General features: G+C 45.6%; 1 protein-coding gene across 1 annotated transcript in view; it reads right to left on the reverse strand.

Moving 5' to 3' along the window:
* Positions 1-20,467, reverse strand: part of LOC306925204 (uncharacterized protein) — a 200,359-nt gene continuing 179,892 nt past the window's right edge. The window contains exon 24 of the mRNA XM_079503895.1: positions 1-5,426. Coding sequence (XP_079360021.1) covers positions 4,347-5,426 — 1,080 coding nt within the window. The 3' untranslated portion in view covers positions 1-4,346. The remainder of the gene's footprint in view (positions 5,427-20,467) is intronic.

A 20,467-nucleotide genomic window follows, 5' to 3' on the forward strand; every position in this document is an offset into this window, starting at 1 on the left:
CAAACTTTGGCTGTTTATTCAGAATAATAGACTTCAAATATAACGCAAAGCAATCGACTCGGGGCGCGTTGTGTACGGAACATATTTGGTGGTTTGCTAGGAGGATACAAAGACAGAAGAGAATGCCATTCACAGCACAAGCTCACATTATGTTGAGCGCACACACACACGCACACGCACACACACGCTATGATTGACCACACACTAGTAGAACCTCGAGGGGATGCATTAGGGCCGGGCGATTAACGAACAATGCATCAAAACGACGTAATCTTGCTCATGCAGGATAATCGAGAAGCAGGTTATTTGCTATCGTCTTATATATGAGCAAATACATTCTTGTTCGTCTTAATCGACTCAAATCGTGTCTGATCAACCGATTGAGGCCAGTATTATTAACTGTTCACTTTGTTGTACAACAGCAGTGTGCTAAAAAAGAGAAAAACAGAAATTCTAAAAGCGCAGATGTGCTATTGTTTGCTGCACTTGTAATATATTGAGACTTTGTTTAGTATAAAAGTAGTGTCTAAAATAATAATTCGCAAACCGAGGCAAAGGTTTGAAATGGTCAATCAATTTGAAGTCCTATCGCCCAGCCCTAGGGTGTGTGTGTATATATATATATATATATATATATATATATATATGCTGTCACTCCTACGCATACTGATAGCCAGACGCTCCTTTGACATCCATGTACATGCACACACGCACCATGCGCACGCACACACACACACACACACACAGTAAAAAGCCGTAAGAGCATTGAAATGCATGACCTTCGGTACATACTCTTCATACATACAATGATTGCATCGGGTCGTATCCTGTGCAACGTTGTAAAAAAAATAATCACATTCTTTGACTGCACAACACACTGGACTGCACAACACACTGCCTCTCGTTTGGATTGTTGCATGTGGATCAGAGGCAAGCTGCGTTCACACACACACACACACACACACACACACACACACACACACACACACACACACACACACACACACACACACACACACACACACACACACACACACACACACACACACACACACACACACACACACACACACACACACACACACACACACACACACACACACACACACACACACACCTTTCAAATTAAGGTGTCAAAAATTCAATTCATTCATAAAAATGGCATCCTAAAATGCTATTATCCGCTCAAGTATAGTAGTGTGTGTGTGTGTGAGCGCGCGCGCGCGCGTTGTCAGTGGCTGCTGGTTGCGTGGATGGACCGTCTCCCTTGGGGGTGTTTGCCACGCAGCTGAGGAGGAGGTGAGAGCCGAGTGTAAGGCTGAACAGAGCCATGCTTTCTGTCCACAAGGTCGAGGAGAGGAACAGGCAACAGGTGGGGTTTGAGGAGAGGAACAGGCAACAGGTGGGGTTTGAGGAGAGGAACAGGCAACAGGTGGGGTTTGAGGAGAGGAACAGGCAACAGGTGGGGTTTGAGGAGAGGAACAGGTGGGGTTTGAGGAGAGGAACAGGCAACAGGTGGGGTTTGAGGAGAGGAACAGGCAACAGGTGGGGTTTGAGGAGAGGAACAGGCAACAGGTGGGGTTTGAGGTAGTGCAGGGAAAGCTGCTAAGGCTAAGATAAATCAAGTGGAATGAGCTCCATAAAAAGGTCCATAACAAGGTTAATTCTGCCCTATGGAGCCAAACAGCGGTAACTGGAGGGGAGTGGGGGAAACATCCAACATGAGGGGAGTGGGGGCAACATCCAACATGAGGGGAGTGGGGGAAACATCCAACATGAGGGGAGTGGGGGAAACATCCAACATGAGGGGAGTGGGGGCAACATCCAACATGAGGGGAGTGGGGGAAACATCCAACATGAGGGGAGTGGGGGAAACATCCAACATGAGGGGAGTGGGGGCAACATCCAACATGAGGGGAGTGGGGGAAACATCCAACATGAGGGGAGTGGGGGAAACATCCAACATGAGGGGAGTGGGGGAAACATCCAACATGAGGGGAGTGGGGGAAACATCCAACATGAGGGGAGTGGGGGAAACATCCAACATGAGGGGAGTGGGGGAAACATCCAACATGAGGGGAGTGGGGGAAACATCCAACATGAGGGGAGTGGGGGAAACATCCAACATGAGGGGAGTGGGGGAAACATCCAACACGAGGGGAGTGGGGGAAACATCCAACGCGAGGGGAGTGGGGCAAAAAACGAAGCAAAAAAACGTCGAAGTGGAGTCTCGAAGAGATCGTTGTGGACTTAAGCCCAACCTTATTTCATACTCTGTATCCGTATTATTAGAATAGTGTTGTGCAGAAAACAGCCCAAGCTCACAGAAACATGTGGCAACGTGCTGGCGTCAGCTTGTAGAGCTGCTGTTTTTTTAGTGTTTTTTAAACGTGTCCCCCACAATGGGAACACACCAGGTCGTCCCCCACAATGGGAACACACCAGGTCGTCCCCCACAATGGGAACACACCAGGTCGTCCCCCACAATGGGAACACACCAGGTTGCCCCCCCAACAATGGGAACACACCAGGTCGTCCCCCACAATGGGAACACACCAGGTTCCCCCCCCAACAATGGGAACACACCAGGTCGTCCCCCACAATGGGAACACAACAGGTCGTCCCCCACAATGGGAACACACCAGGTCGTCCCCCACAATGGGAACACACCAGGTCGTCCCCCACAATGGGAACACACCAGGTCATCCCCCCAACAATGTGAACACACCAGGTTGTCGTCCCCCACAATGGGAACACACCAGGTCGTCCCCCACAATGGGAACACACCAGGTCGTCCCCCCACAATGGGAACACACCAGGTCGTCCCCCACAATGGGAACACACCAGGTCGTCCCCCCACAATGGGAACACACCAGGTCGTCCCCCACAATGGGAACACACCAGGTCGTCCCCCCACAATGGGAACACACCAGGTCGTCCCCCCACAATGGGAACACACCAGGTCGTCCCCCACAATGGGAACACACCAGGTCGTCCCCCCACAAAGGGAAGACACCAGGTCGTCCCCCACAATGGGAACACACCAGGTCGTCCCCCACAATGGGAACACACCAGGTCGTCCCCCACAATGGGAACACACCAGGTCATCGTCCCCTATGGGAACACACCAGGTCGTCCCCCACAATGGGAACACACCAGGTCATCGTCCCCTATGGGAACACACCAGGTCGTCCCCCACAATGGGAACACACCAGGTCGTCGTCCCCTATGGGAACACACCAGTTTGAAAGCGGGTCAGACTCGCGGCAGTTTTGCTAGCATCAGGATCAGAGTTGCTCAACAGCATTAGTTAACCCATTTTGGGGCGGGAACCCCTTTTGGTGTTAGCATTATGTTATGCTTTAGCTATTGAAATCTACAAGCTGAAATCTATAGCAGATCTACAAGCTCATAGCGCGCCACTCGGTGAGCTTGTAGGTCTGCTATTTTTTTTAAATCAAAGAACGACCGACATAGAAACATAGCTTTTTTCAGAAAACTGTCAGGATGTAGAAGACATTTATAGAATCTGATCTCAGGTCAAAATGGGTTTAAGTGTGTGGATGCATTCATTCATTCGGCTGGTTGCAAAAGGCACTTGATAAAACAGGGAGAGGAAACTAAACTGAGAGAGAGAGAGAGCGAGAGAGAGAGAGAGAGAGAGCTCTGATTGCAGATAAAAGGTGTGCAAGTAAGTGTTGCTGTACTAAGGCAGGTAAAAAAAAAAAAAGTAAAATGCACTTAATATATATATATATATATATTTATAGTATATATATGAATGAAAAAACATTAACATTAACATTAACCTATCTTGGGAGTAAAATACTTCATATGTTGGCAAATCTAAATTATAGCGTACTTTAAAATCAGACAAAAGACAAAAAAGAATAATAAAAAGGCATCTCAAAGCGACCGTATAAAAGTGATGCATAGCCTTCAGTTCAGAGCAAAAACAAAACGAAACAAGAAACAACAATATCCCAGTCAGTCAGTCAGTGGTTACACAACGTAGCGCGGAACCCCCCAAACACACACGTCTCGTCTCTGTGTGGAACTATATCGTAGTGGTATTATTTCCATGGCCACTTGGTCAGCGCATGGTCAGTTAGTTTAGTGGCGTATCACATTATCTCAGTGAGCTGTGGCCTGCAGCGCCAGAGTGCTTTTCTCGTGTCCTCCAAGTCGCACCGCGCTATAGCGTCATTTCAGACAATCCACCAGCTGTTTTAAAAAGAAAAAAAAAGAAAACTCGGAAGAGACGCCTGTCTCTTGACGCTTTAATGTCTGGGTACACGACGGTCTCAGTTCCTTCATGGTAGGGGGAGGGGGGGGGGGGGGGGGGGCTATTTAATGGCGTTAAACGACAGCAGCGGGCGCTCCTCTCTCCTCTGCCACGCACTCTTCTTCTTCTCCTCCTCATCCTCCTCCTCCTCCAGATCGCCGTGCTCCTGCTCCAGAGCGGCCGCGGTGGCGGCTGCTGTGTGCTCAGTCCTGGGGGGAGGAGGGGGGGAGGACAGGGGCGAGGACGGGGAGAGGGAGGAGGAGGAGGATGAGGTGGGGGAGGGGGAGGAGGGCGAGGACGGCACCACCACCACCACCTCCTCCAGTGCTCCTCCCTGCTCTCCTCCTCCTCCTCCACTCTCTGACGACTTCCTGGTCTTCCCTGATTGGGGGACGCTGTCCTCCAGCTGCGAGGGGGGCGAGGAGGGGGAGGGGCTCTCGCCGCCGCCCCCCTCCAGGTCGCCGCCCACGACATACTCCAGCTGCGTGTAGGTGGCGGCCGCGGCGGGGCCGCCCTTCGACCCTTTGTCCGAGGAGGAGGAGGAGAGGTGGTCACCGCTCTCCTCCCTCTCCCTCCCCCCCCGGCGCCCCCCGGCCCCCCGTGGGGCCGTGGCGGGCCTGGTGGGTTCGTTCAGGTCCAGGCCAGAGTCCAGGCTGGCCAGGTCGTTGCCCTTCATGAAGCCCTTGGCGCCGCCCCCTCCTCGCCGCCTCCCCTCCCCCCCCGCGGGGCCCCCGTGGCAGCCCGTGGCGCGCTGCAGGTCGATGTAGGAGTGGCGGATGTGGGCGTTGGAGCGGCCGTCCAGCGACACGAACCAGGCGCGCGGGTGGGGGAGGGGCTTGCCCCCCCGCAGCGCCATCAGGGTCTTCTCGGCGAGCAGCGTGTCCTCGCTGTTCATCTCCACCAGGCCGACCCCTCCCCCGCCCGGCCCCCCCTCCTCCATGCCACGCCCCGCCCCCAGCGCCGCGGGGATGGACAGGGAGCCCGACAGGCCCCCCGACACGCCTCGCATCGGGTCATCGGGGCCGCTCCGCTGGCCCTGGGCCCCCCCTCCTCCCCCCAGGGAGGGGGGGGTGTCGACGGAGCAGGGGGACGGCGACTGCCCCCCCCCCGGGGACTGGGGGTGGGAGGCGTTGATCTCCGCCTGCAGAAAAAGGCACCGTCATGTGGTTTCAGTTAAATATATATATTTATTACCCAAAAAAAAATATATATATTTTTTTATTTTGTTTTACATAATAAGTAGTTAAACAATTGGGGGACTAGTTTACTAGTCGATTAGTCGACTAGTAAACTAGGCAACTAGTAAAAATGACTAGAAGTGAATGCTCTGCCTCACTTTGGTCTGTTGGGGGAACAGTGTACCTGCAGGGTGCACTAGTCAGTGCTCTAGTTAACTAACTTAACTAACCTGGAGGGTATCAGTAACTAAATGGTATAGCTGTAGGGTCTCCAGGTCTCTAACAGTAACTAAATGGTATAGCTGTAGGGTCTCCAGGTCTCTAACAGTAACTAAATGGTATAGCTGTAGGGTCTCCAGGTCACTAACAGTAACTAAATGGTATAGCTGTAGGGTCTCCAGGTCTCTAACAGTAACTAAATGGTATAGCTGTAGGGTCTCCAGGTCAGTAACAGTAACTAAATGGTATAGCTGTAGGGTCTCCAGGTCTCTAACAGTAACTAAATGGTATAGCTGTAGGGTCTCCAGGTCTCTAACTAACTAAATGGTATAGCTGTAGGGTCTCCAGGTCTCTAACAGTAACTAAATGGTATAGCTGTAGGGTCTCCAGGTCTCTAACAGTAACTAAATGGTATAGCTGTAGGGTCTCCAGGTCTCTAACAGTAACTAAATGGTATAGCTGTAGGGTCTCCAGGTCTCTAACAGTAACTAAATGGTATACCTGTAGGGTCTCCAGGTCTCTAACAGTAACAGTAACTAAATGGTATACCTGTATGGTCTCCAGGTCTCTAACAGTAACTAAATGGTATACCTGTAGGGTCTCCAGGTCAGAAACAGTAACAGTAACTAAATGGTATAGCTGTAGGGTCTCCAGGTCTCTAACAGTAACTAAATGGTATACCTGTAGGGTCTCCAGGTCTCTAACAGTAACAGTAACTAAATGGTATACCTGTATGGTCTCCAGGTCTCTAACAGTAACTAAATGGTATACCTGTAGGGTCTCCAGGTCAGTAACACTAACAGTAACTAAATGGTATAGCTGTAGGGTCTCCAGGTCTCTAACAGTAACTAAATGGTATAGCTGTAGGGTCTCCAGGTCTCTAACAGTAACTAAATGGTATAGCTGTAGGGTCTCCAGGTCTCTAACAGTAACTAAATGGTATAGCTGTAGGGTCTCCAGGTCACTAACAGTAACTAAATGGTATAGCTGTAGGGTCTCCAGGTCTCTAACAGTAACTAAATGGTATAGCTGTAGGGTCTCCAGGTCACTAACAGTAACTAAATGGTATAGCTGTAGGGTCTCCAGGTCACTAACAGTAACTAAATGGTATACCTGTAGGGTCTCCAGGTCTCTAACAGTAACTAAATGGTATACCTGTAGGGTCTCCAGGTCTCTAACAGTAACTAAATGGTATAGCTGTAGGGTCTCCAGGTCTCTAACAGTAACTAAATGGTATAGCTGTAGGGTCTCCAGGTCTCTAACAGTAACTAAATGGTATAGCTGTAGGGTCTCCAGGTCTCTAACAGTAACTAAATGGTATAGCTGTAGGGTCTCCAGGTCACTAACAGTAACTAAATGGTATAGCTGTAGGGTCTCCAGGTCTCTAACTAACTAAATGGTATAGCTGTAGGGTCTCCAGGTCTCTAACAGTAACTAAATGGTATAGCTGTAGGGTCTCCAGGTCTCTAACTAACTAAATGGTATAGCTGTAGGGTCTCCAGGTCTCTAACAGTAACTAAATGGTATAGCTGTAGGGTCTCCAGGTCTCTAACAGTAACTAAATGGTATAGCTGTAGGGTCTCCAGGTCAGTAACAGTAACTAAATGGTATAGCTGTAGGGTCTCCAGGTCTCTAACAGTAACTAAATGGTATAGCTGTAGGGTCTCCAGGTCAGTAACAGTAACTAAATGGTATAGCTGTAGGGTCTCCAGGTCAGTAACAGTAACTAAATGGTATAGCTGTAGGGTCTCCAGGTCACTAACAGTAATTAAATGGTATAGCTGTAGGGTCTCCAGGTCAGTAACAGTAACTAAATGGTATAGCTGTAGGGTCTCCAGGTCTCTAACAGTAACTAAATGGTATAGCTGTAGGGTCTCCAGGTCTCTAACAGTAACTAAATGGTATAGCTGTAGGGTCTCCAGGTCTCTAACAGTAACTAAATGGTATAGCTGTAGGGTCTCCAGGTCACTAACAGTAACTAAATGGTATAGCTGTAGGGTCTCCAGGTCACTAACAGTAACTAAATGGTATAGCTGTAGGGTCTCCAGGTCTCTAACAGTAACTAAATGGTATAGCTGTAGGGTCTCCAGGTCTCTAACAGTAACTAAATGGTATACCTGTAGGGTCTCCAGGTCTCTAACAGTAACTAAATGGTATAGCTGTAGGGTCTCCAGGTCTCTAACAGTAACTAAATGGTATACCTGTAGGGTCTCCAGGTCTCTAACAGTAACTAAATGGTATAGCTGTAGGGTCTCCAGGTCACTAACAGTAACTAAATGGTATAGCTGTAGGGTCTCCAGGTCAGTAACAGTAACTACATGGTATACCCGTAGGGTCTCCAGGTCACTAAATAACTACATGGTATAGCTGTAGGGTCTCCAGGTCTCTAACAGTAATTAAATGGTATACCTGTAGGGTCTCCAGGTCTCTAACAGTAACTAAATGGTATAGCTGTAGGGTCTCCAGGTCACTAACAGTAACTAAATGGTATAGCTGTAGGGTCTCCAGGTCACTAAATGGTATACCTGTAGGGTCTCCAGGTCTCTAACAGTAACTAAATGGTATACCTGTAGGGTCTCCAGGTCTCTAACAGTAACTAAATGGTATACCTGTAGGGTCTCCAGGTCTCTAAATGGTATACCTGTAGGGTCTCCAGGTCTCTAAATGGTATACCTGTAGGGTCTCCAGGTCACTAAATGGTATACCTGTAGGGTCTCCAGGTCTCTAAATGGTATACCTGTAGGGTCTCCAGGTCTCTAAATGGTATAGCTGTAGGGTCTCCAGGTCACCAACAGTAACTAAATGGTATAGCTGTAGGGTCTCCAGGTCTCTAACAGTAAGTAAATGGTATAGCTGTAGGGTCTCCAGGTCAGTAACAGTAACTAAATGGTATAGCTGTAGGGTCTCCAGGTCACTAACAGTAACTAAATGGTATAGCTGTAGGGTCTCCAGGTCTCTAACAGTAACTAAATGGTATAGCTGTAGGGTCTCCAGGTCTCTAACAGTAACTAAATGGTATACCTGTAGGGTCTCCAGGTCTCTAACAGTAACTAAATGGTATAGCTGTAGGGTCTCCAGGTCAGTAACAGTAACTAAATGGTATAGCTGTAGGGTCTCCAGGTCTCTAACAGTAACTAAATGGTATAGCTGTAGGGTCTCCAGGTCAGTAACAGTAACTAAATGGTATAGCTGTAGGGTCTCCAGGTCACTAACAGTAACTAAATGGTATAGCTGTAGGGTCTCCAGGTCAGTAACAGTAACTAAATGGTATAGCTGTAGGGTCTCCAGGTCACTAACAGTAACTAAATGGTATAGCTGTAGGGTCTCCAGGTCTCTAACAGTAACTAAATGGTATAGCTGTAGGGTCTCCAGGTCTCTAACAGTAACTAAATGGTATAGCTGTAGGGTCTCCAGGTCAGTAACAGTAACTAAATGGTATAGCTGTAGGGTCTCCAGGTCACTAACAGTAACTAAATGGTATAGCTGTAGGGTCTCCAGGTCTCTAACAGTAACTAAATGGTATAGCTGTAGGGTCTCCAGGTCTCTAACAGTAACTAAATGGTATAGCTGTAGGGTCTCCAGGTCTCTAACAGTAACTACATGGTATAGCTGTAGGGTCTCCAGGTCTCTAACAGTAACTAAATGGTATAGCTGTAGGGTCTCCAGGTCAGTAACAGTAACTAAATGGTATAGCTGTAGGGTCTCCAGGTCAGTAACAGTAACTAAATGGTATAGCTGTAGGGTCTCCAGGTCACTAACAGTAACTAAATGGTATACCTGTAGGGTCTCCAGGTCAGTAACAGTAACTAAATGGTATAGCTGTAGGGTCTCCAGGTCTCTAACAGTAACTAAATGGTATAGCTGTAGGGTCTCCAGGTCAGTAACAGTAACTAAATGGTATAGCTGTAGGGTCTCCAGGTCAGTAACAGTAACTAAATGGTATAGCTGTAGGGTCTCCAGGTCACTAACAGTAACTAAATGGTATAGCTGTAGGGTCTCCAGGTCAGTAACAGTAACTAAATGGTATAGCTGTAGGGTCTCCAGGTCTCTAACTAACTAAATGGTATAGCTGTAGGGTCTCCAGGTCTCTAACAGTAATTAAATGGTATAGCTGTAGGGTCTCCAGGTCACTAACAGTAACTAAATGGTATACCTGTAGGGTCTCCAGGTCACTAACAGTAACTAAATGGTATAGCTGTAGGGTCTCCAGGTCTCTAACAGTAATTAAATGGTATAGCTGTAGGGTCTCCAGGTCACTAACAGTAACTAAATGGTATAGCTGTAGGGTCTCCAGGTCTCTAACAGTAATTAAATGGTATAGCTGTAGGGTCTCCAGGTCTCTAAATGGTATAGCTGTAGGGTCTCCAGGTCACTAACAGTAACTAAATGGTATACCTGTAGGGTCTCCAGGTCACTAACAGTAACTAAATGGTATAGCTGTAGGGTCTCCAGGTCTCTAACAGTAATTAAATGGTATAGCTGTAGGGTCTCCAGGTCTCTAAATGGTATAGCTGTAGGGTCTCCAGGTCACTAACAGTAACTAAATGGTATAGCTGTAGGGTCTCCAGGTCAGTAACAGTAACTAAATGGTATACCTGTAGGGTCTCCAGGTCAGTAACAGTAACTAAATGGTATAGCTGTAGGGTCTCCAGGTCACTAACAGTAACTAAATGGTATAGCTGTAGGGTCTCCAGGTCACTAACAGTAACTAAATGGTATAGCTGTAGGGTCTCCAGGTCTCTAACAGTAATTAAATGGTATAGCTGTAGGGTCTCCAGGTCTCTAACAGTAACTAAATGGTATAGCTGTAGGGTCTCCAGGTCACTAACAGTAACTAAATGGTATAGCTGTAGGGTCTCCAGGTCAGTAACAGTAACTAAATGGTATAGCTGTAGGGTCTCCAGGTCAGTAACAGTAACTAAATGGTATACCTGTAGGGTCTCCAGGTCAGTAACAGTAACTAAATGGTATAGCTGTAGGGTCTCCAGGTCAGTAACAGTAACTAAATGGTATAGCTGTAGGGTCTCCAGGTCTCTAACAGTAACTAAATGGTATACCTGTAGGGTCTCCAGGTCAGTAACAGTAACTAAATGGTATAGCTGTAGGGTCTCCAGGTCAGTAACAGTAACTAAATGGTATAGCTGTAGGGTCTCCAGGTCACTAACAGTAACTAAATGGTATAGCTGTAGGGTCTCCAGGTCTCTAACAGTAACTAAATGGTATACCTGTAGGGTCTCCAGGTCACTAACAGTAACTAAATGGTATAGCTGTAGGGTCTCCAGGTCTCTAACAGTAACCAAATGGTATAGCTGTAGGGTCTCCAGGTCTCTAAATGGTATACCTGTAGGGTCTCCAGGTCACTAACAGTAATTAAATGGTATACCTGTAGGGTCTCCAGGTCTCTAACAGTAACTAAATGGTATAGCTGTAGGGTCTCCAGGTCTCTAACAGTAACTAAATGGTATAGCTGTAGGGTCTCCAGGTCTCTAACAGTAACCAAATGGTATAGCTGTAGGGTCTCCAGGTCTCTAAATGGTATACCTGTAGGGTCTCCAGGTCTCTAACAGTAACTAAATGGTATAGCTGTAGGGTCTCCAGGTCAGTAACAGTAACTAAATGGTATAGCTGTAGGGTCTCCAGGTCTCTAACAGTAACTAAATGGTATAGCTGTAGGGTCTCCAGGTCAGTAACAGTAACTAAATGGTATAGCTGTAGGGTCTCCAGGTCTCTAACAGTAACTAAATGGTATAGCTGTAGGGTCTCCAGGTCAGTAACAGTAACTAAATGGTATAGCTGTAGGGTCTCCAGGTCTCTAACAGTAACTAAATGGTATAGCTGTAGGGTCTCCAGGTCTCTAACAGTAACTAAATGGTATAGCTGTAGGGTCTCCAGGTCAGTAACAGTAACTAAATGGTATAGCTGTAGGGTCTCCAGGTCTCTAACAGTAACTAAATGGTATACCTGTAGGGTCTCCAGGTCTCTAACAGTAACTAAATGGTATAGCTGTAGGGTCTCCAAGTCAGTAACAGTAACTAAATGGTATAGCTGTAGGGTCTCCAGGTCAGTAACAGTAACTAAATGGTATAGCTGTAGGGTCTCCAGGTCAGTAACAGTAACTAAATGGTATAGCTGTAGGGTCTCCAGGTCACTAACAGTAACTAAATGGTATAGCTGTAGGGTCTCCAGGTCAGTAACAGTAACTAAATGGTATAGCTGTAGGGTCTCCAGGTCTCTAACAGTAACCAAATGGTATAGCTGTAGGGTCTCCAGGTCAGTAACAGTAACTAAATGGTATAGCTGTAGGGTCTCCAGGTCACTAACAGTAACTAAATGGTATAGCTGTAGGGTCTCCAGGTCACTAACAGTAACTAAATGGTATAGCTGTAGGGTCTCCAGGTCAGTAACAGTAACTAAATGGTATAGCTGTAGGGTCTCCAGGTCACTAACAGTAACTAAATGGTATAGCTGTAGGGTCTCCAGGTCACTAACAGTAACTAAATGGTATAGCTGTAGGGTCTCCAGGTCTCTAACAGTAACTAAATGGTATAGCTGTAGGGTCTACAAGTCAGTAACAGTAACTAAATGGTATACCTGTAGGGTCTCCAGGTCACTAACAGTAACTAAATGGTATAGCTGTAGGGTCTCCAGGTCTCTAACAGTAACTAAATGGTATAGCTGTAGGGTCTCCAGGTCACTAACAGTAACTAAATGGTATACCTGTAGGGTCTCCAGGTCTCTAACAGTAACCAAATGGTATAGCTGTAGGGTCTCCAGGTCTCTAAATGGTATACCTGTAGGGTCTCCAGGTCACTAACAGTAACTAAATGGTATACCTGTAGGGTCTCCAGGTCACTAACAGTAACTAAATGGTATAGCTGTAGGGTCTCCAGGTCTCTAACAGTAACCAAATGGTATAGCTGTAGGGTCTCCAGGTCTCTAAATGGTATACCTGTAGGGTCTCCAGGTCACTAACAGTAATTAAATGGTATACCTGTAGGGTCTCCAGGTCTCTAACAGTAACTAAATGGTATAGCTGTAGGGTCTCCAGGTCTCTAACAGTAACTAAATGGTATAGCTGTAGGGTCTCCAGGTCTCTAACAGTAACCAAATGGTATAGCTGTAGGGTCTCCAGGTCTCTAAATGGTATACCTGTAGGGTCTCCAGGTCTCTAACAGTAACTAAATGGTATAGCTGTAGGGTCTCCAGGTCAGTAACAGTAACTAAATGGTATAGCTGTAGGGTCTCCAGGTCTCTAACAGTAACTAAATGGTATAGCTGTAGGGTCTCCAGGTCAGTAACAGTAACTAAATGGTATAGCTGTAGGGTCTCCAGGTCTCTAACAGTAACTAAATGGTATAGCTGTAGGGTCTCCAGGTCAGTAACAGTAACTAAATGGTATAGCTGTAGGGTCTCCAGGTCTCTAACAGTAACTAAATGGTATAGCTGTAGGGTCTCCAGGTCTCTAACAGTAACTAAATGGTATACCTGTAGGGTCTCCAGGTCTCTAACAGTAACTAAATGGTATAGCTGTAGGGTCTCCAGGTCAGTAACAGTAACTAAATGGTATAGCTGTAGGGTCTCCAGGTCTCTAACAGTAACTAAATGGTATAGCTGTAGGGTCTCCAGGTCAGTAACAGTAACTAAATGGTATAGCTGTAGGGTCTCCAGGTCACTAACAGTAACTAAATGGTATAGCTGTAGGGTCTCCAGGTCAGTAACAGTAACTAAATGGTATAGCTGTAGGGTCTCCAGGTCACTAACAGTAACTAAATGGTATAGCTGTAGGGTCTCCAGGTCTCTAACAGTAACTAAATGGTATAGCTGTAGGGTCTCCAGGTCTCTAACAGTAACTAAATGGTATAGCTGTAGGGTCTCCAGGTCAGTAACAGTAACTAAATGGTATAGCTGTAGGGTCTCCAGGTCACTAACAGTAACTAAATGGTATAGCTGTAGGGTCTCCAGGTCTCTAACAGTAACTAAATGGTATAGCTGTAGGGTCTCCAGGTCTCTAACAGTAACTAAATGGTATAGCTGTAGGGTCTCCAGGTCTCTAACAGTAACTACATGGTATAGCTGTAGGGTCTCCAGGTCTCTAACAGTAACTAAATGGTATAGCTGTAGGGTCTCCAGGTCAGTAACAGTAACTAAATGGTATAGCTGTAGGGTCTCCAGGTCAGTAACAGTAACTAAATGGTATAGCTGTAGGGTCTCCAGGTCACTAACAGTAACTAAATGGTATACCTGTAGGGTCTCCAGGTCAGTAACAGTAACTAAATGGTATAGCTGTAGGGTCTCCAGGTCTCTAACAGTAACTAAATGGTATAGCTGTAGGGTCTCCAGGTCAGTAACAGTAACTAAATGGTATAGCTGTAGGGTCTCCAGGTCAGTAACAGTAACTAAATGGTATAGCTGTAGGGTCTCCAGGTCACTAACAGTAACTAAATGGTATAGCTGTAGGGTCTCCAGGTCAGTAACAGTAACTAAATGGTATAGCTGTAGGGTCTCCAGGTCTCTAACTAACTAAATGGTATAGCTGTAGGGTCTCCAGGTCTCTAACAGTAATTAAATGGTATAGCTGTAGGGTCTCCAGGTCACTAACAGTAACTAAATGGTATACCTGTAGGGTCTCCAGGTCACTAACAGTAACTAAATGGTATAGCTGTAGGGTCTCCAGGTCTCTAACAGTAATTAAATGGTATAGCTGTAGGGTCTCCAGGTCACTAACAGTAACTAAATGGTATAGCTGTAGGGTCTCCAGGTCTCTAACAGTAATTAAATGGTATAGCTGTAGGGTCTCCAGGTCTCTAAATGGTATAGCTGTAGGGTCTCCAGGTCACTAACAGTAACTAAATGGTATACCTGTAGGGTCTCCAGGTCACTAACAGTAACTAAATGGTATAGCTGTAGGGTCTCCAGGTCTCTAACAGTAATTAAATGGTATAGCTGTAGGGTCTCCAGGTCTCTAAATGGTATAGCTGTAGGGTCTCCAGGTCACTAACAGTAACTAAATGGTATAGCTGTAGGGTCTCCAGGTCAGTAACAGTAACTAAATGGTATACCTGTAGGGTCTCCAGGTCAGTAACAGTAACTAAATGGTATAGCTGTAGGGTCTCCAGGTCACTAACAGTAACTAAATGGTATAGCTGTAGGGTCTCCAGGTCACTAACAGTAACTAAATGGTATAGCTGTAGGGTCTCCAGGTCTCTAACAGTAATTAAATGGTATAGCTGTAGGGTCTCCAGGTCTCTAACAGTAACTAAATGGTATAGCTGTAGGGTCTCCAGGTCACTAACAGTAACTAAATGGTATAGCTGTAGGGTCTCCAGGTCAGTAACAGTAACTAAATGGTATAGCTGTAGGGTCTCCAGGTCAGTAACAGTAACTAAATGGTATACCTGTAGGGTCTCCAGGTCAGTAACAGTAACTAAATGGTATAGCTGTAGGGTCTCCAGGTCAGTAACAGTAACTAAATGGTATAGCTGTAGGGTCTCCAGGTCTCTAACAGTAACTAAATGGTATACCTGTAGGGTCTCCAGGTCAGTAACAGTAACTAAATGGTATAGCTGTAGGGTCTCCAGGTCAGTAACAGTAACTAAATGGTATAGCTGTAGGGTCTCCAGGTCACTAACAGTAACTAAATGGTATAGCTGTAGGGTCTCCAGGTCTCTAACAGTAACTAAATGGTATACCTGTAGGGTCTCCAGGTCACTAACAGTAACTAAATGGTATAGCTGTAGGGTCTCCAGGTCTCTAACAGTAACCAAATGGTATAGCTGTAGGGTCTCCAGGTCTCTAAATGGTATACCTGTAGGGTCTCCAGGTCACTAACAGTAATTAAATGGTATACCTGTAGGGTCTCCAGGTCTCTAACAGTAACTAAATGGTATAGCTGTAGGGTCTCCAGGTCTCTAACAGTAACTAAATGGTATAGCTGTAGGGTCTCCAGGTCTCTAACAGTAACCAAATGGTATAGCTGTAGGGTCTCCAGGTCTCTAAATGGTATACCTGTAGGGTCTCCAGGTCTCTAACAGTAACTAAATGGTATAGCTGTAGGGTCTCCAGGTCAGTAACAGTAACTAAATGGTATAGCTGTAGGGTCTCCAGGTCTCTAACAGTAACTAAATGGTATAGCTGTAGGGTCTCCAGGTCAGTAACAGTAACTAAATGGTATAGCTGTAGGGTCTCCAGGTCTCTAACAGTAACTAAATGGTATAGCTGTAGGGTCTCCAGGTCAGTAACAGTAACTAAATGGTATAGCTGTAGGGTCTCCAGGTCTCTAACAGTAACTAAATGGTATAGCTGTAGGGTCTCCAGGTCTCTAACAGTAACTAAATGGTATAGCTGTAGGGTCTCCAGGTCAGTAACAGTAACTAAATGGTATAGCTGTAGGGTCTCCAGGTCTCTAACAGTAACTAAATGGTATACCTGTAGGGTCTCCAGGTCTCTAACAGTAACTAAATGGTATAGCTGTAGGGTCTCCAAGTCAGTAACAGTAACTAAATGGTATAGCTGTAGGGTCTCCAGGTCAGTAACAGTAACTAAATGGTATAGCTGTAGGGTCTCCAGGTCAGTAACAGTAACTAAATGGTATAGCTGTAGGGTCTCCAGGTCACTAACAGTAACTAAATGGTATAGCTGTAGGGTCTCCAGGTCAGTAACAGTAACTAAATGGTATAGCTGTAGGGTCTCCAGGTCTCTAACAGTAACCAAATGGTATAGCTGTAGGGTCTCCAGGTCAGTAACAGTAACTAAATGGTATAGCTGTAGGGTCTCCAGGTCACTAACAGTAACTAAATGGTATAGCTGTAGGGTCTCCAGGTCACTAACAGTAACTAAATGGTATAGCTGTAGGGTCTCCAGGTCAGTAACAGTAACTAAATGGTATAGCTGTAGGGTCTCCAGGTCACTAACAGTAACTAAATGGTATAGCTGTAGGGTCTCCAGGTCACTAACAGTAACTAAATGGTATAGCTGTAGGGTCTCCAGGTCTCTAACAGTAACTAAATGGTATAGCTGTAGGGTCTACAAGTCAGTAACAGTAACTAAATGGTATACCTGTAGGGTCTCCAGGTCACTAACAGTAACTAAATGGTATAGCTGTAGGGTCTCCAGGTCTCTAACAGTAACTAAATGGTATAGCTGTAGGGTCTCCAGGTCACTAACAGTAACTAAATGGTATACCTGTAGGGTCTCCAGGTCTCTAACAGTAACCAAATGGTATAGCTGTAGGGTCTCCAGGTCTCTAAATGGTATACCTGTAGGGTCTCCAGGTCACTAACAGTAACTAAATGGTATACCTGTAGGGTCTCCAGGTCACTAACAGTAACTAAATGGTATAGCTGTAGGGTCTCCAGGTCTCTAACAGTAACCAAATGGTATAGCTGTAGGGTCTCCAGGTCTCTAAATGGTATACCTGTAGGGTCTCCAGGTCACTAACAGTAATTAAATGGTATACCTGTAGGGTCTCCAGGTCTCTAACAGTAACTAAATGGTATAGCTGTAGGGTCTCCAGGTCTCTAACAGTAACTAAATGGTATAGCTGTAGGGTCTCCAGGTCTCTAACAGTAACCAAATGGTATAGCTGTAGGGTCTCCAGGTCTCTAAATGGTATACCTGTAGGGTCTCCAGGTCTCTAACAGTAACTAAATGGTATAGCTGTAGGGTCTCCAGGTCAGTAACAGTAACTAAATGGTATAGCTGTAGGGTCTCCAGGTCTCTAACAGTAACTAAATGGTATAGCTGTAGGGTCTCCAGGTCAGTAACAGTAACTAAATGGTATAGCTGTAGGGTCTCCAGGTCTCTAACAGTAACTAAATGGTATAGCTGTAGGGTCTCCAGGTCAGTAACAGTAACTAAATGGTATAGCTGTAGGGTCTCCAGGTCTCTAACAGTAACTAAATGGTATAGCTGTAGGGTCTCCAGGTCTCTAACAGTAACTAAATGGTATAGCTGTAGGGTCTCCAGGTCAGTAACAGTAACTAAATGGTATAGCTGTAGGGTCTCCAGGTCTCTAACAGTAACTAAATGGTATACCTGTAGGGTCTCCAGGTCTCTAACAGTAACTAAATGGTATAGCTGTAGGGTCTCCAAGTCAGTAACAGTAACTAAATGGTATAGCTGTAGGGTCTCCAGGTCAGTAACAGTAACTAAATGGTATAGCTGTAGGGTCTCCAGGTCTCTAACAGTAACTAAATGGTATAGCTGTAGGGTCTCCAGGTCTCTAACAGTAACTAAATGGTATACCTGTAGGGTCTCCAGGTCTCTAACAGTAACTAAATGGTATAGCTGTAGGGTCTCCAGGTCTCTAACAGTAACCAAATGGTATAGCTGTAGGGTCTCCAGGTCTCTAAATGGTATACCTGTAGGGTCTCCAGGTCACTAACAGTAATTAAATGGTATACCTGTAGGGTCTCCAGGTCTCTAACAGTAACTAAATGGTATAGCTGTAGGGTCTCCATGTCTCTAACAGTAACTAAATGGTATAGCTGTAGGGTCTCCAGGTCTCTAAATGGTATACCTGTAGGGTCTCCAGGTCAGTAACAGTAACTAAATGGTATAGCTGTAGGGTCTCCAGGTCAGTAACAGTAACTAAATGGTATAGCTGTAGGGTCTCCAGGTCAGTAACAGTAACTAAATGGTATAGCTGTAGGGTCTCCAGGTCACTAACAGTAACTAAATGGTATAGCTGTAGGGTCTCCAGGTCTCTAACAGTAACTAAATGGTATAGCTGTAGGGTCTCCAGGTCTCTAACAGTAACTAAATGGTATAGCTGTAGGGTCTCCAGGTCAGTAACAGTAACTAAATGGTATAGCTGTAGGGTCTCCAGGTCAGTAACAGTAACAGTAACTAAATGGTATAGCTGTAGGGTCTCCAGGTCTCTAACAGTAACTAAATGGTATAGCTGTAAGGTCTCCAGGTAACTAACAGTAACTAAATGGTATAGCTGTAGGGTCTCCAGGTCTCTAACAGTAACTAAATGGTATAGCTGTAGGGTCTCCAGGTCTCTAACAGTAACTAAATGGTATAGCTGTAGGGTCTCCAGGTCACTAACAGTAACTAAATGGTATAGCTGTAGGGTCTCCAGGTCTCTAACAGTAACCAAATGGTATAGCTGTAGGGTCTCCAGGTCTCTAACAGTAACTAAATGGTATAGCTGTAGGGTCTCCAGGTCACTAACAGTAACTAAATGGTATAGCTGTAGGGTCTCCAGGTCTCTAACAGTAACCAAATGGTATAGCTGTAGGGTCTCCAGGTCTCTAAATGGTATACCTGTAGGGTCTCCAGGTCACTAACAGTAACTAAATGGTATAGCTGTAGGGTCTCCAGGTCTCTAACAGTAACCAAATGGTATAGCTGTAGGGTCTCCAGGTCTCTAAATGGTATACCTGTAGGGTCTCCAGGTCACTAACAGTAATTAAATGGTATACCTGTAGGGTCTCCAGGTCTCTAACAGTAACTAAATGGTATAGCTGTAGGGTCTCCAGGTCTCTAACAGTAACTAAATGGTATAGCTGTAGGGTCTCCAGGTCTCTAAATGGTATACCTGTAGGGTCTCCAGGTCACTAACAGTAACTAAATGGTATAGCTGTAGGGTCTCCAGGTCAGTAACAGTAACTAAATGGTATAGCTGTAGGGTCTCCAGGTCTCTAACAGTAACTAAATGGTATACCTGTAGGGTCTCCAGGTCTCTAACAGTAACTAAATGGTATACCTGTAGGGTCTCCAGGTCTCTAACAGTAACTAAATGGTATAGCTGTAGGGTCTCCAGGTCTCTAACAGTAACTAAATGGTATAGCTGTAGGGTCTCCAGGTCTCTAACAGTAACTAAATGGTATAGCTGTAGGGTCTCCAGGTCTCTAACAGTAACTAAATGGTATAGCTGTAGGGTCTCCAGGTCTCTAACAGTAACTAAATGGTATAGCTGTAGGGTCTCCAGGTCACTAACAGTAACTAAATGGTATAGCTGTAGGGTCTCCAGGTCAGTAACAGTAACTAAATGGTATACCTGTAGGGTCTCCAGGTCACTAACAGTAACTAAATGGTATAGCTGTAGGGTCTCCAGGTCAGTAACAGTAACTAAATGGTATACCTGTAGGGTCTCCAGGTCTCTAACAGTAACTAAATGGTATAGCTGTAGGGTCTCCAGGTCACTAACAGTAACTAAATGGTATAGCTGTAGGGTCTCCAGGTCACTAACAGTAACTAAATGGTATAGCTGTAGGGTCTCCAGGTCTCTAACAGTAACTAAATGGTATACCTGTAGGGTCTCCAGGTCAGTAACAGTAACTAAATGGTATAGCTGTAGGGTCTCCAGGTCACTAACAGTAACAGTAACTAAATGGTATAGCTGTAGGGTCTCCAGGTCTCTAACAGTAACTAAATGGTATACCTGTAGGGTCTCCAGGTCTCTAACAGTAACTAAATGGTATACCTGTAGGGTCTCCAGGTCAGTAACAGTAACTAAATGGTATAGCTGTAGGGTCTCCAGGTCACTAACAGTAACTAAATGGTATAGCTGTAGGGTCTCCAGGTCAGTAACAGTAACTAAATGGTATACCTGTAGGGTCTCCAGGTCAGTAACAGTAACTAAATGGTATAGCTGTAGGGTCTCCAGGTCTCTAACAGTAACTAAATGGTATACCTGTAGGGTCTCCAGGTCTCTAACAATAACTAAATGGTATACCTGTAGGGTCTCCAGGTCACTAACAGTAACTACATGGTATACCTGTAGGGTCTCCAGGTCTCTAACAATAACTAAATGGTATAGCTGTAGGGTCTCCAGGTC

Source organism: Electrona antarctica, assembly GCF_951216825.1.
Source record: "Electrona antarctica genome assembly, chromosome: 6".
Taxonomy (NCBI): Eukaryota; Metazoa; Chordata; class Actinopteri; order Myctophiformes; family Myctophidae; genus Electrona; species Electrona antarctica.